This window comes from Bicyclus anynana, chromosome 6 (genome assembly GCF_947172395.1).
Source record: "Bicyclus anynana chromosome 6, ilBicAnyn1.1, whole genome shotgun sequence".
In the NCBI taxonomy this organism is placed as follows: Eukaryota; Metazoa; Arthropoda; class Insecta; order Lepidoptera; family Nymphalidae; genus Bicyclus; species Bicyclus anynana.
The window spans coordinates 10766090-10791897 of NC_069088.1; the positions used below are offsets into that span (position 1 = coordinate 10766090).

A 25808-nucleotide genomic window follows, 5' to 3' on the forward strand; every position below is an offset into this window, starting at 1 on the left:
CGAACCGCCACCCCTCGGTGATGAGTCTGACCGCCCTTACCGTTAAGCTATTGAGGCTATAAACGATGTTACTCGCTGAAAATCTAGCTTTCCATGTGTGAAATATTTTTAAAATCAAATATACAATCAATCAATCAATACAAACAAATCTTTCCACTTTAAATTATTAGGGTAGATTAGTAATGATACCCAGATAGACAACACAGTAGCCGAATTTGTTTTCGTTACCTACTTAAAATTTTTGGAGTTTTAAGTATTCCTTATGAATCAACTTTTTATACATAGCCCCCAGTATGAAAAAAATATGGGCAGTATAAAATTCGATGAACGAATGACAGCGTCACGTTTTTGTGCGCAACCTATTCTGCGCGTCTTTCACCGTGCGCTGCCGCCATCAGCGTAGACACCGCGGCCTGCTACCTTATCATACCCATAACCATTATGAATTATTAAATCAATTTAAAAGGATGTCTTACTTTTAAATTGATTTAATAATTCATAATGGGTATCGTATCCTATTAATGCTTAAAAAATAAAATAGTAGGAATTTTAAAGCGACATAGGTATATAAGTTTAAATCCTACATGTATGAGATGATATGATGATGATGATGAGGGCTAAGGACGATGAATGAAAGCGGTTATTTTTAAATGTAATGTACTAATACTTACTTGATTTTATCTTCCTTGTTCACTAGCAAATTATAATTTTTAGTACGTCTAATTAAATAAAATGCACATAAAGTATAAGTTTCGCTGCCGTAAAAACTCTTTCTCTTTATTTAACTTTTTTCAGATCTATTTAATGGAAAGTGAAACCTAGCGCCATCTAGCAGCTGCTACGGTAAAGATTCTTTTATAGTATGACAACTATCTAACAGATGGCGCTATGGCTATGGTCTGAGAAATACAATTAAAATTATTAATTGTATTTCTCAGACCAAATATAATTGTATTGTTGAATTGTATTTATAAATATTAATAATTATTATAATTAAAAATGTTTAAAATCTTGCACTTACAATAATGTGTCATACAATTTAGGTACAGATAGGTAGAATTTCAATTCATATTCCTGAACGTTTCGCCATATGACGTAATATCGCACCACCAAAATTCTTTCCTCTGATTGGCTAAACCGATCACATGTCAAAATATAACAAAAGTTCTGAACGTAAACATTGTGAAGTGTTTTTAGAAAATTCATCGCGTAATGAATTTACGAAAACTGCGTATTTTTCTCAAATATTATTTTACTCCTTAATGAAAAAGCGTAGTCATGGATGACATGGAGCCTTTTATGAACAATGATGTATTTAATGTACGCGATATCTCTGAAATAGAAGGTGAGTTAATTGCTATCAGTTTCGCGGAATTGCATCAACTTTACGACTCGAGTCTTAATATTTAATTAATGTTGTTATAGATTTCCTAAACAGTTGTGATGGAGATTTCATGAAGAAGCTAGAAGAGGAGCTGTCGGTTGTGGACACGGACTCCGGAATTTTGAGCGTAGACACGAAATACAATCCCAATGTTTCATCACCCCAAACTTCTCCGTATTACAACACGCAGGGGAACCCCTTAGTGTCACAACAGCCACATAATATGAAACAGTTCCATGCCCAACAACCAAAAAGCAGTCCCGGTTTGGGGGTCTACGGTAGGGAAGAAAGTTACAACTTGGATATCAAAGGATCACCATTGCCTGATGTGACTCAGAACTGTCAAACCCAACCAGTACAGACACCGATGATCGTTCAACAAGTAATACAGAGTCCTCTGTATGTTAACTTGGCTCAGGGAAGCTTACAGAGGCTACCAGATGGGAGGGCATCGCTAGTACAGGTGGAGGCTAGTAAACAGAGCAATCACACTAAGTCGCAACAACCAAAACAGCAGCTGCTGTTACCAAATAATGCCAATTCTGTCAGACCTGTATTTTTAAAGAGTGCAGATTCAAATTTTTCACCTGTGATATTACAATCAAATATTTTAAATCCTGATTCACAGACGCTCATGTATACAAGTACACCAGTGCAAGGTAAGATTTTTATTAAGTTTTTTTTTGTATCACAGACCTCTATGTATTAATCAATTGTGCTTGTGCCTCCATTCCAACTCTCAGCAGAGGTGCACACTCACATGGTTGCATGTCTATATTGAGGTATAGAATGTACAGTGACAAGTCTGCAAATGTGATGAATTTTCGCATGTTTCTATAGTGCACAACGAATGGCGCGCACTTCATTAAATCATTAAAGCACTGCATACCTTAACAAATTATTTGGTAATGCTTTAATGCACTTTTTCCTGTTTGGTCACAGTGTCTTGCTAGTGCATACCCTGATCTACAACCTTTTACATGCCCCTGTGCACAATTTGAAATAAAAACAATATTCAGAATTGGCTCATAATACATAAATATCCACATTTAATGAAAACCTTTAGTATTAAAACACAAACATTGTTCTAATTTTTTTTAAATAAATATTTATCTACATTCAACATTATATTTTAGGTACAACACAAGGTATTATTACCAATGCAAAATCAGGGAATGAAAGTCAACCCATACATCTATTTACAAACAGTGGACCAACACTGCTTACAACTGGCATACCCTTAGTGCTGGACGGAGACAATATTGTTACAGGTCAGCCTAAAGTTAGGGAGGTGAAGAAGAAGAGTGCTCACAATGCTATTGAAAGAAGATACAGGACTAGTATTAATGATAAAATTATCGAACTTAAGAATATGTTAGTTGGTGAAGAAGCCAAGGTAATTTTTTTTAATGAATATTTGCCACATCTTTTTCATAATTCGTATCCGTCAACTGCTAGGCGTAGACCGAGAGCACACCACAACATACAATCCTCCGCCTTCCTCATCCAGTGACTTCCTAATACCTTCTTAATGTTGTCGAACCATCTAGCTGGATCCTACACTGCTTGCTCGTACATGATCTCCACTACAAAACATGTCTGCCCCAGCAGCCATTGTTTTGCGACAAATATGGACCACCCACTGCCCCTTCAGCTTGCTAATCCTTTTGGCTACGTAAATTCATTTAGCTCTATTATGGAATTCTGTCATAACCTTTAAATATGGTAAATTTTCCCATTCCCCTCCAACTACTTAGTAAAGACTGTCTTAGAAGTATATAGAAGTAGGCTGTGACAATATACCAGCTCAGGGATCAAACCACAACCTCTCAGTGGTGATAAATAATCGTGAGGTTATCATTAAACTCACCGTACATTTGTTTACAGTTAAATAAATCTGCAATATTACGTAAAACAATAGACTACATAAAATACTTACAAAATCAAAATTCAAGATTGAAGCAAGAGAATACGGCTCTTAAACTGACTTGTCAGAAATCAGGATTATTGAAAGAGCGAGTGTTTGAGGGAGCGTACACTCCTCCACACAGTGATGTATCATCTCCCTATCACTCACCCCATGGAACTGACAGTGATTCTCCATCTTCTCCTGAATACAAGGTATTTGTTAAAATATTTAAAGAGAATTGGAACTTATAACAAAGATATAAAGTATATAAGAAGTATATGCATAAACAACAATGTTAAAGCAAAACACATCATATGACATTTAGTGCTATCTAGATATGTCCCACAATTTCCATCATATGACATTTTGTGCTCCCTAGATATGCCCCACAATTACACCCTGATAGATACCATTGAAGTGGCAATATTGAGATGAAAAGTATGTCTATATAGTGTTCCAAGCTATATCCATACTAATATTATTATTTTTTGTGTTCAGTTCAGTTCAGTTGCATCTATCAGTTATCAGTCACTTGACTATAAACTGAAATTTTCATAGTAGATAATGTTTAAAGTTAAAGGTCACTCCATTAAGTGACTCTTTGTCTTCGTGCTGTGGTCCGTGTGGTTTGTGTGGTGGTTTTTTGGGTATTACCACCACAATTCTTCCACATACTAATATTATAAATATGGAAAGTGACATTGTCAAGTTGTAGGGGGGTAATCTCTGGATCTATTGAATTGAATATTCTTTCACCAATAAAAGCCACATTATTTGTGAGTGTTATAGGCTCTCTAGAGGCAATGTCTGATGAAGCTAGGCAAGTGATCAGTCCCCAGTATCTAGGACTATTCAGAACTATTCCACTCAAAAATTGTAGCTGTCTTGATGTACTCCAAGGTTTTCATTTTATAATTTATTGTAGCTTAGCAACTTTGTTCGTAACACTCCCAATGTTGCGCGAGGGGCGGGGGGCGTGTAACGATGAATGAAAAACCAACTAATGCATGCACGACCTGCGCAGATTTTCCGCCCGTCGCCCGCATATCATGGGAGTTCTATCAGAGACCTTGCCAGACTATAGTTCTAATATCTTTGTTTTCATTTTACAGGTTGAAGAAAAGTATTCAAAAATTGTGATGGGTATGGGTGACCATTCTCGTTTAGCCTTATGTGCTTTTATGGTTGGTCTTCTCGCCTTCAATCCATTTAGTTCTTTCTTAGGAAATATTATGTCAGATTCCTCATCACATGATTATTCTGCTAGATTTGATCAAAGAAGAATTTTGTCAGATGATGACTTAGGTAAGTAAAAAGTTTTCACTTTCTATTACGTGAATGCTCCACTTCAATAGATAGAGAGAGTAGCTAGCTAATAACTAGCGGACGCCCGCGACTTCGTCCTCGTGGAATTCAGTTTTTTACAAATAAGCCAGAGTAAAATCTACTTTCATTTCAAATTTCAGCCAAATTGGTTTAGTAGTTGCGGCTCAAAAGAGGAAGAAACACACACACACATATTACACACTAACTTTCGCCATTATAATATTAGTGTGATTTCAGGTATAACCGGCTTGTCTTGGGGAGCATGGCTGTTCAACACTTTCATAATTTATGTCATAAATTTCATAATACTCGGAGGTTGCCTCATAAAACTTTTAGTTTATGGGGACTCTGTACCAAAACCACAATCAAAAGAGGCTGAAACATTTTACAAACATAAGCGACAAGCAGACAATTATTTGAAAAAGGTATGTGATTTTTGGAAATCAGTAATCTGCCCCCCTAGCCAAGTGGCACGTCAATTCTCTTTCTACGATAGCTAACGCTTCAAAAAGTAGAAAAATGTATGGGAATGACATTTGCTATTGACAGGTCACATGATCAAAATCTGTCATTCCCATTAATTTTTCTTGTTTTCGATTGTAGAAAGAAAATCGACGTGCCAGTTGGCTCTATACATACAAATTGTACAAAACGGAAAATTGCTTCTTCACAACATGTTTGCATGTATGCGTCAATGAAGTGCAGTTACTACCTGGTAATTTTTTTTTAAAACAACTATTGACCTTGTAAATAATTTGTTAAAAGTACATGCAGTAGAAAAATATTTTTCACGATTTTATTTAATGATTTAACATTTTTTAATTTCTTACACATGCTAAATTACAGCTGATTCTAGTAGTAATAGTTTCTGCCCTAAACCGTGTTCAGATGGATGGACGGACATGGCGAAACTATAACTTATTGTTCTATTTGTAGGATGATTTACCAAATGCTCGCCTAGAACTACACAGGGCGTTAGCTGCATGTGGTAAAAGTGTACAAGCAGGCGGTCCGGGCCACGTGAAATATTCGGCCTTGATAGCTGCAGTACTGCGGCAAGTGTTACAACAGCTTCCCTTCGGAGGGTTCCTCGCGAAGCGGGCTGGTGATGTATGGAGTGACAGGTAACATTCTTGGTTTTTCTTTTAAAACAGTAAATGAGCTTATTTTAAGCAATTAAGAAATTTACCTTCGTTATTCTAGGGGCTGGATATCATTAATACAGGTCTATCTAATCTAGCTAGGGTAGCCAGTTCTTGAACTAAAATGATTGTAAAACTAAATGACGAAAAAATTAAAAATTTGGAAAATAGCGTCAGCACACTATGAGATAAGAGTAAAATAAATACATTACCACTTAACAACCCCTTTAAAAAAGATATTAATATGATATGAGTATCATATTAATATCTTTTACTAAATTACAAATATTACAACTTGTAGTAATTCTATAAATAATATTCGTTGAGTTATAAAATGTGGCTGAACGGAAAGGCGAAACTATAAGGATTCCTTGTTGACTAGGGAATCCTTTAAAAAATACTGTGAACGGAACTGCTGTCTGCTGATTTAGAACTTCGGTTGCATGCACTGTGTAAAAGGTTAACGTTACCTACGTAACTTTCATTTATGTTCCTAACTGCGGTAATGCTTGATTAATTTGTCAAAAAAGTTTGTACGAATGTTAGTTTGTTCCACAGTCCAGCAAGACGGGCAACCCAGCATTGGGCAGCTGAGGTGACGAGCGTGTCCCACCGTTTGGCTCAACTAGAGATTTTGTCGAGCCAGAGCAGTCGTGGCGAGCGATTGCTCCTCGCTCTGCAAGCGGTGAACTTTGCTCAAACCACATCTAACAAACACCTGCTGGCTGAAACTTATGTCACAGCCGCTTTGGTGTTTAAGGATAACATGCCCAAGATCGGCAACTGGTTGTGTGGGTTAGTATATCAAATAATTAATTGGCACATAAAAGTACATTATGATATAAGTTGAGGCGATATTGCAACTCGAGCCAAAGGCGAGAGCTATCGGAAAGAAGCAGAGGCTGTAATTATCAAAGCGCACGTATGTTACAATGTATGTGTCGGCGCGAGTGATTCATTCGATCGATTGACTCGTGTCGTCACGAGCCGAGATATTACGAAGTGTTCTCTGAGTTACGTGGGGAGTAGTGGGAGGCCACTGGGGTGGCTTAGCTGTTGTGATGTTCATTCCGTCCACACCTTTTGTTGGATCCTTTATGGATTATTTTGGGATAGGCGGGGTGAATGACTTAAGTGGAGAAGGGGAGTGTTAGCTAATTTTAAAAGACGTCTTTAACCCTACGTACTATGGTCACAAGTCCGGGATTTCACTCATGGTTATTCTCTGCCACTCGAGGGTTTATTGGTAATGGAAATTTTTAGACCTGAAAGGTTCCCATTCAATAATCGACAACCCATTTATCCGACACAAGCATAACATACAAGAAGTGTACTCTGTGCAAACTAGATTAATAGCGAAATTACCACTCTCTTTTTCTTTCCATCGCAACATGAGACAGCACTATTTCTGTTATTTGTTTTGTTCTTGGAGAGATATATCGTAGGCCAACAGGGGTGTTGGTGGTCAGATGCAAGCTTATTTCATATTATGTAAAATTAAACTGTTCATTTTAAATGTATTATTATCTTTATATAGATACTACCTACGTCTGTGCGTGTGGTGGTGTTGGGAGACGCGCTCGGAGGGCAACCCCCGCATACGCTGGGCGACGACGGGGCGCGGCCAGAAGTTCCTGCGCTCCCGACACTGGAGCTACGAGCCCAACCCGGCGCACGTGCTGTTCTCGCGACTGCCCTCCATCACCGACCCGCTCGCGTACGCTATGAGAGTGAGTGCTTCACATAGATACTGCCTACGTCTGTGCGTGTGGTGGTGTTGGGAGACGCGCTCGGAGGGCAACCCCCGCATACGCTGGGCGACGACGGGGCGCGGCCAGAAGTTCCTGCGCTCCCGACACTGGAGCTACGAGCCCAACCCGGCGCACGTGCTGTTCTCGCGACTGCCCTCCATCACCGACCCGCTCGCGTACGCTATGAGAGTGAGTGCTTCACATAGATACTGCCTACGTCTGTGCGTGTGGTGGTGTTGGGAGACGCGCTCCGAGGGCAACCCCCGCATACGCTGGGCGACGACGGGGCGCGGCCAGAAGTTCCTGCGCTCCCGACACTGGAGCTACGAGCCCAACCCGGCGCACGTGCTGTTCTCGCGACTGCCCTCCATCACCGACCCGCTCGCGTACGCTATGAGAGTGAGTGCTTCACATAGATACTGCCTATGACTGTGTGTGTGCGTTGGGAGACACGTTCGTAGGGGAACTCCTGGGCTTTAGTCGCGCGATGACTCGTGCGTCCGAGGTAGTGTGCGCCAGTAGCTTCTGGAACCTCCGGGTGTGGCGGAGTCTGAGCTGAGCTTGGGGGTCCAATCGATATCAACCCATATTCGGCTCACTGCTGAGCTAGAGTCTCCTCTCGGAATGAGAGGGGTTAGGCAAATAGTCGACCAAGCTGGGCCAATGCGGATTGACAGACTTCACACACGCAGAGAATTAAGAAAATTCTCTGGTATGCAGGTTTCCTCACGATGTTTTCCTTTACCCTTTGAAACACGTGATTTTTAATTTCTTAAAATGCACACAACTGATAAGTTGGAGGTGTATGCCCCGGACCGGATTTGAAACGGAGGGTGTGGGTGAGGTCATATCCACTGGGGTATCACGACTCGACGAGCTTGGTGTTTCAGTACACTCTGTTACAGTCATATATTTCTCTTCGAGTTATGGTGTGAGATGTAACAGCACCGACTCTGGGCTGGTGCTGGAGCCAGGATCTCATAATATAATTTATCATTTAATTAACCATTGTTCTAGGCTTACCACCTCGAGATCCTGCAGAAGAGCCTCCACATGTTACTGTGTGCAGACGAGCGAAGCAACACGCGTGATGTGTTGGACCTCGTCAAGTTGATCACTGACGATGTGTCCACTCAAACTCCACACCATACCGGTATACATTCATCTATACTAATATTATAAAGCTTTTGTTTGTTTGATTGAACGCGCTAATCTCAGGAACTTACTGGTCCGATTTGAAAAATTCTTTCAGTGTTAGATAGCCCATTTATCGAGGAAGGTTATAGGCTATGTTTTATCCCCGTATTCCTACGAGAACGCGAACCACGCGGCTGAAACCGCGTAGGCGTCTACTAGTTATTAATATCTTTACTCTCATCATCGTTAAATTATGTTAACGACCCGCTACAAAGCCAGGCCTCCTATAGAGGGCAGATATGACTTAGACTCACCAAACTGTTCCAAGGCGTGTTGACAATGTAGCGGTAGAGTTGAAGTACCACTCTCTCTTTTGAACTAATGCAACGAGAGGAAGCAATATTTTGGATTCCGTTGCTATTTGTATTCCTCTCGCTTCAAGGCCCAAGGAACTCAAACTTAGGACCTCGTGATCTAAAGCCATATAGATTAACTACAGGACAAAGGAGATAGTTTATGTTTTGTTTGAGTAGATAGGTACCTTGTTTTTTAATTGACTTCAATAAAAGTTTATCCGATTTAGTTATTTAAAAATAAATCCAAATTTTCAAGCACTTATTGTCCAATTCTTGTAGATTTATGTAAATTTTGTGACGAAACTAAAAACGAGTGGGTAAAATAATTCAATCTCTAATATTCATTAATTTATTATTTTATTCATTAATTTCAATCTCAATATTCTAACATGAACATACATAATGTCTGATCTTGTTATTCACTAGGCAAAGATATAGATTTTTTGCACACAATTGTGAATTACAATACTTAAATATCTAGTCTCCGAATGAGGTTAGTCACTATATCCTGAATTCAGTTTCAGTAGACCTTGCAAAGTATACCACTTTTTTAGAATATAAAGTATTGTGAGTGTCGCTTATAATTATTTATTATGAATGACTAAAACTCACTTAATACAACTAACTACTCCGGACTAGTTTCGAACCCACACAGGGCCCTTAGTCACGAGCGGGTTCTTGCAACCCAGCACGAGCCGATACTGTCATCAATGAAATTTATAAAATATGCCCACCAGGTTGCTGGGACCCCGTTATGGAGTGGTGGGCGAGCATCGTGAGCGTGGCGGCCACGTGGTTGCTCGCCGACTCGCAGAAATCCGCTGACATTGTGGATAAGCTTAACATGATGCCAGAAGAACTTGCGAACTCCGAAGATCCCTTGCCCGGGTATGGACAATTTAAACTTTACACCCCTAATACACTACTCGAAGATGTTCGAAGTTAATAGAATATGATAGTGTAAAAATCATTTTTTTTTTTAATTCATTACTATTGTGCAATCAGCTGCAACAGCTTTAAGCAAATTGTTTGTGGGTACTACATGGCATGTGTAGCTGACCTTCCATTGTAGGCCATGCTAATTTATTTTATTTGTTAATTTTTGTATTTCATTAGTACATTAGTACATTCTTATTATTTTGATTTTTTTTTTACAAGAGATCGCGTAGGATATGTATCCCATATGTAATGAAAAATCATTTTAACAAAAAAAAAATGACATGAATGCACTGTACTCTAAAAAGCCAAAAAATGTCTTTTCTATTGATCGGTCAGAAAATGGTGCTATGACAAACAGAGTCCTAAAGTTTATTTTGTTTTATTGGCCGCCTACAAACCGATTAATAAAAAGGACATAGATACGACTTCATTTTTCGCTTTTGCATCTTTGAATGCGGTTCAACTTTTTTTTTGGTGAAAAGATTTTATTTTTCTATTTTTATTAATTAATTTCGTTTACTTATTTCAGTTATTTTTTTGATTTTAACACGAAACTACTAAACAGATTTTCGTGAAAACTAAATGGGACCAATATGGAAGTATACCCTTTCAACCAAAAAAAGAATTTTCAAAATTGGTTAATAAATTACGAAGTTATGAGGTAACAAACAACCCCTTCTACAATACACTTAATGTAATGCATTGTACTGAACGGGACAGCTTAGCACGAGGTTTCTCAAAGTGGGATACGCGGACCCGCTTATTTTCCCATTAGTTAGTAAGGGGTTCGCTGTCACTTGGAAATGTTAACAGGGGTTCGTGGAGCCGAAAGTTTGAGAAACCCTGGCTTAGCATATTGGAATCGGTAGGTAATGCAATTAAGAACAATGACAAATCTCAAACGCGCATAGACTAGATGTTCTAATTGCGCTGTGTTTATAAAACACGGCGGTTAGTTTATAGTTGTGATATTAATAACTATTGTCTTGATGTAAACAAGTCTGCCATTGTGGTGTGTCGCAGGGCGCTCCACTCGGCCTACAAAAGCCGCCGCGGTCTCTTGAGCCTGGCGCATTGTAAAGATGAACACTCCATTGAGAGGACTTCCGAAACTATACTCAAGGTATGTAAGCAGATTAGTATAGCTCATTTTATTACTATCACGTAACTATCACGTCTCGTTTGATATACAAACCTTCTAACCTTATATCCTTACTTGCTTACTTCCTTCTTCCTTCTTCTTTACTTCCTTATGTCTGGAATTTCTAAAATTTGCCAATATATTCTCCTAAACGATCTGTCAAATTAAGAACATTGTTTGAAATGCATATCTAAGTGTCGCCGCATACGCGACAGCCACAAACGCCGCTACGAGAAGCAAGAAGGAGCCACAAAAGTAGTTGAGCCCGCGACAGCCACTTGTGGCCGGTGTTCGACACTTGTGATCGGTGGCCACTGCGCGAGTGGCGTGTTGCAGCGTTTTGTATCGGCGTATAGAGGCTGGTGCGGGCCACAAGAAGCGAGCAGCGACTATTGTAGCGTGTGGCGGCCACCGGCGTCAACCGTGTGCGGCGAGTCCGTACAAAATGTATGAAAACTACAGGAGATATGCCGGTAGCGGTGTTTTGTGGTTGTGGCCGGTGGCCCGTGTGCGGGAGCCCTTAGCTTAAGAGCAAGCACCCTTAAACAAATAGGCAAAATGCTCTTCAACTTTAATATAGAATAAACTTTTGTTTATAGGTGTGTGATATTGCTGGAACCAGATTAGCGGATTCGCTGGCGTATTACTGCTGCCGGAAACCGACGCAGCTTATGATGGTAAGTGACTCATAATATAAACACTAATTATGTAATTTAAGATAATATAATGACATTTTATTTACTGATAATAAAATTACTATAGTACTAAAGTCAGTTCTGTAGGATAACTTTTGCTACTATAGTACATATAGAGTACAAATCCAGTAATACATCTCTACAAGTTAGCCCTTCACTACAATTCCACCTGATGGTAAGTGACGATGCAATCTAAGATGGAAGCGGCGCAACTCGTTAGGAGTAGGATGAAATCCACACTCCTATCGGTTTCTACACGACATCGTACCGGAACGCTTAATCGCTAGGCGGTACGTCTTTGTCGGTAAAGTGGTAACTAGCCACGACCGAAGATTCCCACTAGTAAAAGTATAGTTATTTTCTAATTCCGTGGAATGTGTCTGCGCATTTATCTGCAAAATTGTCACGAAAAGGTATGTTTCTTTAAAGAACATTTTTTCAATCTTACATACCAAACTGTCTAATTTTAAATCCTTGTTTATCACTACATACAATGCCAAACAGACTTTCGAAAGAAGACAAACAGTAGGTGCATGCAAATAATATTCTGTAAGCCCTTGCATGTGTGATAGATAAGTTATAAATTATTTAGAAGTGATAACTTCTTATGGGAGACTAAACTGCTTCGTAACGTAACGCGTTACGGCGCCATTCTGTTTGGCTTCCCTTTCTCATGCATACAGCAGCAGGTGTAAGTTATCACTTCTGCCGAGCGATCCGAGACGCACACTTTTTGCTGTGGTTTTAATTTTGTGCTTTTATTTTCTTAGGTTTATTGCATGAGTTTAGATAAAGTATAGTTATGTATATATAGATGTATTGCAAGATGAAGATTAAGAACTTACTTGACTGTTGCGGGAGTGCATTGTAGTTGCATTGCACTTTCATTTCATTGTGCAATATCACTACAAGGCAATTCTCGCGCCAGTCGCTGCCAACTCAAGTATGCCTGCCTGCTATTTAAAATTTAGAAGTTTTATTTGGATGTGGTGAGTTATATATTTATTTTTGTGTTCAGTTGCTTTATTTAAATATAATTTCCCTTTCCAGAAATATTTAACTGCTACGAATGTAACTAAAATGCACTTATTTTTTGTATCTCTATTGTTAAAGTTTTTTTTTTTAATTTCTACACAGTTTTGCCAGTGATCAGTTCTAAGATCTGGTTTCGATATATACATTCATGGCGGTCATTTAGGTTTGGGATACAATATATAGATTTCAATTACAATAGGGTTGTGTATTTGTAATAATGGTACAATTTGTTGGGTGCAGTTGATGCAAGTGCTGTGCTGCGACTGGGTGCTGGAGGTGCGCGCGGGCGTGTGGGAGGCGAGCCCGGCGGTGCGCGCGGCGGAGTCGAGCCGCGCCGCCGCCTCGCCGCCCGCGCCGCACCCGCACCTGCGCGCCTTCCAGAGAGACCTGCACTCGCTGCGCCGACTGTCGCAGACACTGCCGGTAACTGTTCGCTGCAGCTGATGCTAGTGCTGTGTGCGACTGGGTGCTGGAGGTGCGCGCGGCGGAGTCGAGAGCTGGTGGAACTTCGTCGTTGTGATTGTGCTCGGAGCTTGCTGTACCAGACTTCTCATTGCAGAGTTGTCCTCTGTTGTATACATACATGTTCATTTACATATCATTTAAATTGTTTGCCGGCATCCTAGCTGCAATGTAGCGCTATTAGTAGCGTATTTTCAGCACGAGCATCACTTCTGCCGTACTTTCCTCAGGGCCCCAGGGGTTTTTTCCTATATAACTGTAAATAATACATACCGGACAGAGCAACTGGTGATATTAGTTTTTTTTTTATTCTCTACAAGTTAGCCCTTGACTACAATCTCACCTGATGGTAAGTGATGATGCAATATAAGATGGAAGCGGGCTAACTTGTTAGGAGCAGGATGAAAATCCACACCCCTTTCGGTTTCTACACGATATTGTGCCGGAACGCTAAATCGCTTGGCGGTACGTCTTTGTCGGTAGGGTGGTAACAAACGGCCGAAGCCTCCCACCAGCAAGACCTACTAAGAAAACCTCAATCGAACCCAATACCTCCGTCAAGTAAATCCACCGCGCATACCACTGCGCCACGGAGGCCGTTGTAGAAGACATGTTTGTAAGGTGACTGCGTGCTGTTCGCAGTGGGTGACGTCACGCGTGTTCCTGCACTCGGCCGTGTGCCGCATGATGGCGGGCGCGGCGCCGCGCCGCACGCAGCAGCTGCTGGACGGCAGTCTGCGCCCGCGGCTCAACCGCTCCTCCATCATATGCGGGAAAGGTGACATACCCAGTACACAACATTATCAATACATCGACACTATGGAAATGTCAAAATATGCACTAAAAAATAAATATGCACACTCAAAAAAAAAAAAATACCGACCGAATTGAGAACCTCCTCCTTTTTGAAGTCGGTTAAAAACTATTTATTATTAAAGTAGCATTCGGTTCTTGGCGACCGCGATCTGCGACCGCGACCGGGTCGTACGACCCACTGCTTAGTATGAATTTATATGGAGCACTAGAAAGAAAGAAAAGAAAGAAAAATGCGTTTATTTCGAAATTATGCCACACATCACTGGAGATATTCTCCAGTACACCATGACATCCAGGACAATACCCTGCGATGTGTGGCGTAACCCAGAAAATGGCCCCAGCTCAGCATAATGCTACGTGACCATTTGAATTTGGACACGTAGCGCTGATTTTCAGTTGGAACCACAGATTGGGTAACGCCACGAACACAGCCTTATAATCTAAACTAATACCTACAATGACATTAAACTGAAAAATAAACTTAATAATAAATAACCAAAAAGAACTAAAATGAGTTAAACTATAGACCTAATAAAAAATATTATACTATTATTTCAATACATAATTACATATATAATATTATAATAAATACATATGTACATACATTTTTTAAATGGAACAAAGGTGGTCGCGCGACACTGTCTCGGGATTTATTTAGTGCTCCATATATATTAAAACTAAGCAGTCGTACGACCCGATCGCGATCGCCAAGAACCGAATAGTTCCTTTAGACATCAATTCGACGATATAATGAAACACACCAAGCAGGTATTACTACTGAAATAGCATTATTAATGAAAAATACAAAAATTGGCAATAATGCTATAAAAATGTACATAGTTAACTACTACATATATTAACTCATTCCGCAGCTAACTTCACAAACATAATATCTCGTGGCGGGCACTGTAGCTGTTTACTTCAATATAAATCTGTGTTGTGCAGAGCGGGCATTGGAAGGCGGCGGAGGTGAGGGCGAGCGCGCGGTGGCGCTGGTTATGGCGTGCAAGCACCTGCCCGCGGCGGTGCTGGCGGCGCCGGGCGAGCGCGCCGGCATGCTGGCGCAGGCGGCCGCCATGCTGCAGAAGATCGGCCACCGCAGCCGCCTGCCGCACTGCTACCACCTCATGAAGTCTGTGGGCACCCTGCCCTCTGCCCCGTGAACACACTCAATAACAAAAACTCAATCACCTGGACTTTATTATATATACATGGTGCTCGGGATATATCCCATAACTTCAAGACGTTGACGAGTCAACTATTAGGAACCGAACTGCATAACTAATATTTTTTAACTAAAAAATAAAAATTTTATGAATTCATACAAAGTAATTCAAATAATTCCGACAATCCATGTAACACACGTCATTTGACCATTTAAAAGAAAGGACCTGCCTCGTAAACCGTTACCCCTCTGTCAAAGATCAAGAATCAATGATCTAATGCGTTTATAAAAAGCGCTATAGAATCGATGTTTTATTGTTGTAATCGTTTTCGTCGTGTAAAGAGCTTCCTAAAAATGCCGGTTTGTGTAGTTGAATGGCATAACAATAGGGCCAAAAACTAGTATTTTAGTAAAAGATGGAGCAACGTTTCTTTTGTAAATATTTCTACCATAATTTTATCAAATTTGTAATAAAAACGATTTCTAAAAAGAATCGATTCTTTTGACGGAACAGCAAAAAATCGATCAAGTAATCGAACATTCTATATAATATATATTTTCTGTGGATAGTCTAAGCGATGTGTTGGTTAGTCTGAGTAAAAATTACACGTGTGTGTATTGCGAGTCAATTATATAGTTGTGTGTAGTGTATGGACAAAGAATATACTTAATGGTGTTGAATGTTTTCGATGTATGAGTTTATCTCGTCCCCCTCAAAAAACGACAGACTTTTGTTGGTGAATTTGGGTGCGAAACAGTTCCATTTTTTATAGGTCTAAGCACACGCCTTCATCTATCCTTGCATTTTAAAATACGTCAAACTTGGCTACGTCATACTTACAAGGATACGTATAAGGGACACATTTTAAGATCTATTTACAAAAGAAATATTTTTTACTCCGAAAATATTCATTTTAGAACACATGTTCCTTAGACATTTTTTAATTTGCTTGGGCACGCAGAGCCTCGCAACCGGAGGAGCGGATTAAAGTTTAATAGTTTTCTTATTGTCTTAACAAGATTCTTGTAACAACATTGTTAAAAATTAGAAATAAATATAAATAAATAAATGAATTATAGAAAAAAAGAACTTGTTGAGTAAAATAATATGTATGTAATGGTGCTTGCGTGAGTTGTCGACATTTTTAGTGCGCGTATGTAATGTATGTGTAATCTATGTGCGCATAGAGCAATAAGTTTTTTAGAAAATATATCTTTAAAAAAAATTAAGATTTTTAAAACAACATCTAGTTTCTAGAACATTAACTGTACTGTACTATATTAAAAAAAAGTTCTTGTTAAGAAAGGTGTATTGTAATTATTGATTTTTATTTTATTGCAATATAAAAGCGAATAATGTAAGACATTGTGACCATTTTATTTTATACTAGCGGACGCCCGCGACTTCGTCCGCGTAAAATTAGTTTTTTTAGAAATCCCTCGGAAACCATGGATTTTTCCGGGATGAAAAGTAGCCTATGTGTTAATCCAGAATAAAATCTATTTCCATTCCAAATTTCATCCAAGGAACAAACATACACACACACACAAACTTTCGTCTTTAAAATATTAGTGTGATAGCGGTCATGCTTTCGCTTTCGCTTTTACTTATGTACACATCTTCCCTACCCCTACCTTACCCTACTCCCTACCTAAACTTACCCAACCCTACTGTGCCCCTACTTTTCCCTTACCCTACCGCTAACCCTAACCCTACCCTACCCCTGCCTTACCTCTACCCTACCCCTACCTTACCCGTACCCTACCCGTACTCTACCCTACCCGTACCCTACCCTACTCGTACCCTACCCTACTCGTACCCTACCCTACTCGTACCCTACCCCTTCCCTACCCTACCTCTATACTACCCTTCCCCTTCCCTATCGTACCCCTACCTCTACCCTACCCCTATACTACCCCTACCCTACCCTAACCTACTCGTACCCTACACCTTCCCTACCTTACCCCTACCCTTCCCCTACCTTTAGCAAAATGGGTCCTGCCCTTTGAGGGTGGTGCGATGACCAAAGGACTATTTCCCAAGAAACTAAAGAGGGGTAGTCTCTGGATCTACTGGACCGATTTAGAAAATTCTTTTACCAGTAGTAAGCTACGTTACTTGCGAGTGTCATAAACTATGTTTGATCACCATATTCACACGGGAACGGGAACTACGTAATTGAAAGCGCGGGGCGTCATGTAGCGGAATTTCTGCGTCTTTTAGAAATTTTGTATTATCTCCGAAACTATTTAACTAATTAACATACTATAAAGGGCAAACCTTATCTCCATAATATCCTTGTGATTATTAAATAATTTATTTTGATAAGGATTTAAGTTAAGTAGCATAAATAATGACGCAAACCTAAGTATATAAAATTAATAATTTTTAAAACACAAAAGGTACTATATCTGCTAATATATAGAAGATAGATATATGGCGTCGCGGACTTTTTTGTAGAACTTTTAAAGATACATAAAGCCTCCATAGATTAATTTCAATTTTACACAATGGTTAAGGCAGCGCATGCGAATAAGTCTGCCTTAGAAGATTTTCGGTCCGACCTGTATGACAAAAACTGTGTTAACTCGGCTAATATATATGATACCAATATAAAATATAGCCTATAGCACTCCCCGATAATGTAGCATTCTACTGGTGAAAGAATTTTTGAAATCGGACCAGTAGTTCCGAAGATTACCCCATTTAAAAAATGTGACAAACTTACAAACTTACAAACTACCTCTTTATAATATTAGTATAGACTGGTAGTTTTATGTAAATTTAACAATGGCCACTGTTTTCATGCATATTATTACTTATTTTAATAATATTAAGTTAAATAAATTTATTGTATGCAAGCAATGTATTTTAAATATGTATCATAGTAATAAAATTATTATTTGTGAAGAGAAACATGTTTTTTTTTTATTCAGGGGTAGGAGACCCCTGTGGCTTTACCTGTGGTTCATCTATATCTATAATAAAAAAAAATGTTTATTATTTCATAAGTAAATGAATAACAATATTTAATATAGATCTGTGATCTCCACGCTAGGATTCTCTTGTGGTAATCACTTTCTTCCATAGTTGTGAAACAAAAATAAGTTATACAGTAGGTACAGTCCAAAAAGAGTGTGACAAAGATAAACTACCCATTTTCCTCTGAAGGTTTAAAAAAATCCGCTATTAACAGCACCAGGAGGAGGTACAGATCTGAATTATGACCGTCAAATTAGGTATAGTAAGCGACACTTTTTAACCGACTTCAAAAAGGAGGAGGTTCTCAATTCGGTCGGTATTTTTTTTTTTATCTTACTATGGATAGTATGTGTCAATTTCGATATAAGTAACATTTTCAGAAGGTAAATAAAATCCAGCATCCTGTTTGTATCTATTGAGTTATTTAGGTGGTTGGTTATTGCGAAAAGAAAAATAACTTGAGAAACGTTTTAGATGTGCTTTAATGCAGCGGGATTTTCACAGAGAGAGAGGCACAGAGTACAGACAAAAGTTATATTATAGTCTAGTACAATGACCATACAGATTCACTAACTAACATGGTAAAGTTACTAGTTAGACATACATCTCTAATGTAGACAGTGTTTGTTGTATTCATCTAGCCTAAATACATAGATTTACGATTCGGTACAAGTACGTCTCGCTTCCAGCTAGAACGCAGAGCCGTGTACAAAAAAATATTAAGCTCAAAAGGCTAGAATTCTGAGCCGAAATGCCAGTTTGTGAAAAAAATGCGCGAGATTTTAAATGAATAATTCATTTGTATTTGTTAAATTTATTCAATATTATAAATATTATAAGTGTTAAAATAAAATACATAATAGTAACAAGAAGTGTTGGTTTCTAAATCAATAAATTTGTAGTGTGTATTTCCGTGATGGTACGTTACTTTATCATTTCCTACATTCTAACAACACAAATTATCGATTTCTTTGCAACAGTTTAAATGTTCAAATGCTAAATTTTACATTTGCAGACAACTAATGTAAGTAATTCCCAAAAAAAGGGCACGACTGCCACTAATGTGCCTCCGACGGGAGTAAGAAAGAAATCGGGTCCCAAGTTTGAGTTATCAGAGGAGCAGAGACGAGATATAAAAGAAGCGTTTGATTTGTTTGATACCGAAAATACGGGAAAAATTGATTCTAAGGAATTAAAGGTAGCCATCAGAGCGCTTGGGTTCGAGCCTAAGAAAGAGGAAATAAAAAAAATGATAGCAGAAATCGATAAAGGGGACGGTAAAGTTTCGTTTGAAGACTTCCTAGACCTTATGACTGTAAAGATGGCAGAAAAAGATACGAAAGAAGAAATAATGAAGGCTTTTAAGTTATTTGATGATGATGAGACAGGTATTTCATGTCTTGTTTTATCAAAAAATTATGGTTTCAAGAGGTAAGTAATATTTTTTATGATAATGATTTAATTTCCAGGTAAAATCTCATTCAAGAATCTTAAGCGAGTAGCACGTGAATTAGGTGAAAACTTAACAGACGAAGAATTGCACGAAATGATTGATGAAGCTGACCGGGACGGTGATGGTGAAATCAACCAAGAGGAGTTTTTGCGCATAATGAAAAAAACAAGCCTTTATTAGTTTTATTATTTTTATTTGTTCTTGTAGCACAAAATATAGAATTTCAAGAACCTATCGTAACGTAGCCTTTGATTATGAATCAAATGCTAAGTATTGATAAAAATATCTATTTATATTACTTTTGGGATAAAGTAGTGTTCAATAGGGCCTAATACATTTCAAAATATAGTTTACAATAACATTATTAGAGTCAAATTATAGTGATGATACTTTGTTTGCAGAATTAGGTCATGCCCACAGCTTTAGTTCCGTGTTGATAATTTACTTCAACCACTCTGGTATAGTACTTTATGAAAGTACCTTACATTATTTATGTTACCTAAGCATAGCATGCGACCAACGACATATAACATGACAAAATGTCGACTAATGGTGGAGAACTAGTTTCCATCCCCTCTTTATGAAAGACAGCGATAATTCTGATTTCACTACTATTGGTTTACTTTTGTCTATTTCTCGCCACGACATACGTCATTCAGATGCATGTTAGGCTTATTGAACTTACCCTAATTAATAGTATGGAAAATTTCAGGGCAAAACAAATAGAACCTTGCTTTCATATTTGTATCATAAGTTAAGAACTAAACCAAATGTTTTTCAATAAGTATAAATTACGAAGAAAATGCACCATAGTGATAAAGATATAATAATTGTGAAACAATAAAACAATACCAGTTATAGTATAAAAGTATATTTTGATGATACTTACATTCCACATAGTTATTTAACTCTTTAGCACAAATTTAAATATTATGGAGACAGGAACACATATTAGTAGATCTTAACATTGCAATGGATTCTTTTTTAGATTTACAGCATATTAGGTTATTGTTAGTAATGATATTCACCTCGTGTAATATGAGCAAATGTAGTATGGGACTCCAGTTTTAAGAATACAAACAAAAATTATCTGTTATATATGTTAAGAAAAAAAAATTGTTATTTTTAAAATATTACCTGGATAGAATCCTGATTTACATTGTAATATTAAATTTTAATATAAATAATATAATAGTATCAAACAATGTTTTTAACAGATTTGCAATTAAAATGTACACTTATAAATTATAACAATAACAATGATTATACAATCATTAAGGTGAATAATTATTTTTAAATATTTCCTGGATAAAATCTTCATTTACAGCTTATACAATTTTTATATAATTTTAAATACATAATTTGTGTAGTTGTAAATGTTTTGCAGGATCTTGTGATTATAATAAACAAAATTTTACTGATTTTCCCAACAACAAGTACTTAGTCACAGATAATATGTTGAAAATAGTCAATAAATTTAAAAATTACAAAAAAGTACAAACTATCCAAGTAAAAAATCAACAAATTAAAGTTAATTTTATTGAATCTTGTGGTTTCATAGTATATTATATAAAATATATAAATTACCTGAAATACCTGTGTTAATATTCCACTAAATCCTGCTTTAAAATGTAATTAAAAGTGTCATGGTTATTATTGATTACATATTTTTATATTGATGTACATCTTTCTAATCTTTTTACTTACTAAATTTAAGATCAGTATTATTCCAAACAATATAATGAATAAATATAATAAATGGTGTTATTGCTGTACTTGATGTTGCATCATAATTTGTGTTGTTCTGCCACCAAAAGTATAAGTTACCCTCTCTCACTTTTACTTATAAATAATATTTTTCTTTTTTCTTTTTTATATAAAGATAGTAGACAAAGTACATTAGCAATTATTTATTTGAAAATCAATTTAATCAAAATCCTGATTTATCATTTTCCTTATCATATAAATTATGGATTTAAGGGCCCTACTCACACATCTGCCGCAGGGGCAATCTAGAGTGCACGGCGGTTGTGGCGATATCGGGAGTATCTCTACACACTTGCCTGCCGTGCAGTGTTCCAGAATAAGCCGAGCTGAGCACACGTATTGAGAATGGCACCCATATTATCGACCACTCAAAAGATTGGAGTAGCCTTGGCGCTTTCTGTGGTGCTACCTCAAAAAAAAAGGAAAAGGAGATACTGGGTGAAGAAATGGCTACAGAAAAGAAGTCAGTTATGCCACATGAATATTATAAAAGTACACATTTTGATTCTACGCTGTTTGTACGTGCACTCCGTGTGACAGCTGCTGACAAACTGACTGAGAAATTGCCCCAATCGCGCTACACACGCACCGACGACAGGGACGACTTAGGGATCAAGGATAGTCTCGCGCCCCTGCCGCCCTGCCGCAGGGCCATCCTCCCAAATTGCCCTGGCATGCCTACACACATCACAATTAAGGATGCAATTAAGGGTCATCCCCACTCCTACGCCCTAGATTGCCCCTGCGGCAGATGTGTGAGTAGGGCCTTTTAATCAGCGATGAATATCTTAGCATTCCATAAGGGTGCCAAGTACATTGCATGGCGTAGAGAAAGAAAAAAAAGGCTAATTCACTAACTTTGATGTATGTTAGTTGACAATTGACATATATGAAATTGAGATTCTATGTGACATATGTCATTTGATGCCTACTAACAACCTAGTACCTAGTGTATGATATCCACAAAGGTAGGTTAATAACGACCAAATTAGTGAATAGGCTAGCTGATCAAGACTTTTACACATTTATCTTGAATATTTTATAAGTTAACAACAATTAATAATTTTTCCAACCCTCAGTCTTCGGTTTTGCTAAAACAATACATTTGCACCTGTCGCCAGCCTGTTCATTAGGATACTAAAAGTTAATTAATAATAGATGCAGATCTTTCAACAACTGTTCCTTCTGGTTGACCAAAGTATGCCTTCTCACACATTTTGACAAAAAGCCCAGTTTCAACCACACCTGGAATCATTTTGATAGATTCATTCACCTTTTCCCAGTCCAAGTCTTGATTAGAAAACATCCAATCGAGAATGAAATTGCCATTGTCAGTAACTACAGGACCAGCTTTTGCTACAGCATTGCGTAACTTGATCTCTCCACCAAACATAGATGTAATTTTATTCTTAATAGGTACATAAGCCATAGGAATCACTTCAATGGGTACGCCTTTTTTGTAATGGTCACCTAATTTTTTAGAGTCCTTAGTGTAGTCGGCTATTACAATAAGTTTTTTGGAACATGAAGCTACAATTTTCTCTTGTAACAAGCAACCACCGCCACCTTTGATCAGTGTCATATTGTTATCAACTTCATCAGCACCATCAATAGTGACATCTATATCTGGATTAGTGTCGAGCTCTCCCAATACAAGATTATGTTTAATTATAAGTTGTTTTGCTTGGAAGGAGCTTGGAATGCAGATCACTTGGAGATTTTCTGTTTCAACTCGCTCGGATAAACGTTGTACTGCGTAGACAACTGTAGATCCGCTTCCTACGCCGAAAATACTGTTGTTCTTTACATATTCGTCGACCGCACGATATGCCGCTACTTGTTTGGCTTGTTCCAAAGACATTTTTACTTTTGTACAATAATTGACTATTGAACGAAGATTTTCAGATGTAACAAAATTATATAAATTACGAACTGAGTACAAAGGTTGCATAAATATCTTCTATTTTTACAGCGAAACTTGTGTAAAGGTTATAGGTTATGTACACAATATTTGATATTCTGTTACTATGTTACACTTTGCTTTATTCTCTGTATTGTAGCACTTAGTACTCCGTATAGGAACACGCTATTATCTGAACTGATAAGTACCTACAACAACGGGAATCAAAAGTGTATTACGAAAAATTAACAATCATTTCGCGATAACTTATCAAAATTCAAAACAAACCAACAAAAAAAAAAAAACTTAAATCACAGAGTACAGACAAAAAACAAAATCTTTTTTGAAGATTAGATATTTTATGGCCCTGGAATCTGGCGCTTTAAGTTTTTCAAAGATTATTTTCATAGTCTTCTAATTTTTCTTATTTATTTTCTTTCAGATTACTTTAGTATTTTAGTCGAGTACGAACAATTTTTGGATTTACCGCTCAAGAATCGTTCGTACTCGACTAAAATAGTAAAGTCCGAACTAGGCTTTAAAGATTTACATAAACACGATGCATGTTTTAGATGCCGGCAAATACATGTAATTTGTGAAAATAAAAAGATTTGAACAAAGTTCCTTAGCGCGCGTTGCAAAAATGGGCTAGACCATCGATCTCCTATTAAATAGTGAATGCACAATGCATTCACTATTTAATTTAATGCACAATGCATTCACTATTTAATCACAGCGACCAAAAAACGTCCCCATTCAATGAGTGCCAAACACAATTTCTTGGCACTCAAGTGGCATTTGCAAATTCAACCTTAATCTCAATTATTAAGGTTAAACTTGCTCTGAATTTGGGATTTTAGTGATTAGATTTGATTTTAATTTTTTAGGCCTCTAAGTGTAATTTTCTTTACCAATATTAAAGAGTTTTAACTACCAATAAAATTTACCTATTTTTTTTTTCTGAGAGAATTATGCCTTCCGTTTTTCATGTGTTTTGATTTAGCATTCCCACGTTTCCGGTTCCCCACTTCGCCATCGATACTGTTTCCGTTTCAATTTGGCGCCAAGGCGAGATGATTGGTAGGGACACTACGTCTTCTGTGAAATCGATAAGTTTTTTTTATTAATTAATGTCCATATTATTTCGGGTTCTTATTCCAAGTAGGTACTATACGTATTGTATAAATTTTTGATATTAGATGAGTCGTGATAGCCCAGTGGATATATCACCTCTGCCTCCAATTCCGGAAGGTGTGGGTTCGAATCCGATTCGGTGTTCTCATTCTGAGAAGAGAATCCAGCTCAGCAGTGAGCCGAACATGGGTTGATAATGATGAATGATGATGATATTTTTGATATGAGTCAAGTACCCTGTATTAGGGTAACATTTTCACGGTAATTCTTTGCACTTAGCACCTACCAAAGATCATCAAAATAAGGTGGCCTGTGGGTGAAAAGAAAAGGGACTGACAAATAATATAGGTAATTAGGTTTCGTATGGTTTACACCCCATTGGCATAATGCTTTGGATCATGAGGTCCTGGGTTCGCTTCCTGGATCAGGTCATGAAATACTTACAAAACATTGCTTTTCTTCTAGAAAATTTCAGTTCTAACATTTGATAGCGATCCTTAGGTCGACCTAAGTTCCTTAACTCTTTGCGGCCTTTACGGAAGATGACTGGACTAAGTATCATCATCATATAAGCCGATGGACGTCCACTGCAGGGCCTTTTGTAGGGACTAGGGACTCCAGCGAATCCCTGCGACTCGCTTCATGCGCTTACTAGTGCGGGGTTGCCATTCCAGCACTTTGGGATCCCAACGTCCATCAGCTCTTCGAACTATGTGCCCCGCCCGTTGCCACTTCAGCTTCGCAACTCGTTGAGCTATGTCGGTGACTTTGGTTCTTCTGCGGATCTCCTCATTTCTGATTCGATCAGTCTTCGGGCACTGAGGAATTTCGCACGAAAAGATGTCGCGAAGTTTCTCAAATTCAGCCCAGTCGAGTTGGATTCGGCGGTTCACCTGTTTCTCGAAATTGGACCTATCTAACTGGATCTTATGTCCTAGGTATTTATGTATTCGTCTACAATATCGAGTGCAGCGTTCTCAACTATAACTGGACCTAGTAGTAAGCCGTTAAAATGAGCTAGCTGATGATGACACATTGGACATTTTTTTTAAATTTTATTCTTTACTACAATCTCACCTGATGGTAAGTGATGATGCTGTCTAAGATGGAAGCGGGCTAACTTGTTAGGAGGAAGATGAAAATCCGCACTCCCTTCGGTTTCTATACGACATCACCGCTTGGCGGTACGTCTTTGCTGGTAGGGTGGTAACTAGCCACGGCCGAAGCCTCACACCAGCCAGACCTGGACCAATTAAGAAAATCTCAATCTGCCCAGCTGGGGATCGAACCCAGGACCTCCGTTTTGTAAATCC

At 38.2% G+C, this 25808-nt stretch overlaps 3 protein-coding genes across 3 annotated transcripts; 2 read left to right on the top strand and 1 right to left on the bottom strand.

Moving 5' to 3' along the window:
• The first annotated feature begins 1138 nt into the window (after nucleotides 1–1138).
• Nucleotides 1139–18175, top strand: LOC112056120 (sterol regulatory element-binding protein 1). Its single transcript, XM_052882000.1, has 16 exons — nucleotides 1139–1345; nucleotides 1426–2043; nucleotides 2521–2780; nucleotides 3272–3505; nucleotides 4406–4598; nucleotides 4857–5044; nucleotides 5556–5743; nucleotides 6320–6556; nucleotides 7299–7911; nucleotides 8530–8665; nucleotides 9743–9893; nucleotides 10968–11067; nucleotides 11685–11762; nucleotides 13056–13238; nucleotides 13920–14055; nucleotides 15039–18175. Exons 1-16 carry the CDS (start codon nucleotides 1279–1281, stop codon nucleotides 15254–15256), a joined length of 3600 nt encoding a protein of 1199 aa, XP_052737960.1. The 5' UTR covers nucleotides 1139–1278; the 3' UTR covers nucleotides 15257–18175.
• Nucleotides 18176–18962: 787 nt separating this feature from the next.
• Nucleotides 18963–20793, top strand: LOC112056631 (uncharacterized). The gene is made up of 3 exons (XM_024097083.2): nucleotides 18963–19160; nucleotides 19257–19629; nucleotides 19711–20793. The coding sequence occupies exons 1-3, from the start codon at nucleotides 19158–19160 to the stop codon at nucleotides 19872–19874; spliced, it is 540 nt and encodes a 179-aa protein (XP_023952851.1). The 5' UTR covers nucleotides 18963–19157; the 3' UTR covers nucleotides 19875–20793.
• Nucleotides 20550–23656, bottom strand: LOC112056630 (ribose-5-phosphate isomerase). Its single transcript, XM_024097082.2, has one exon. The coding sequence runs from the start codon at nucleotides 23410–23412 to the stop codon at nucleotides 22606–22608; it is 807 nt and encodes a 268-aa protein (XP_023952850.1). The 5' UTR covers nucleotides 23413–23656; the 3' UTR covers nucleotides 20550–22605.
• Between the last annotated feature and the right edge of the window lie 2152 nt (nucleotides 23657–25808).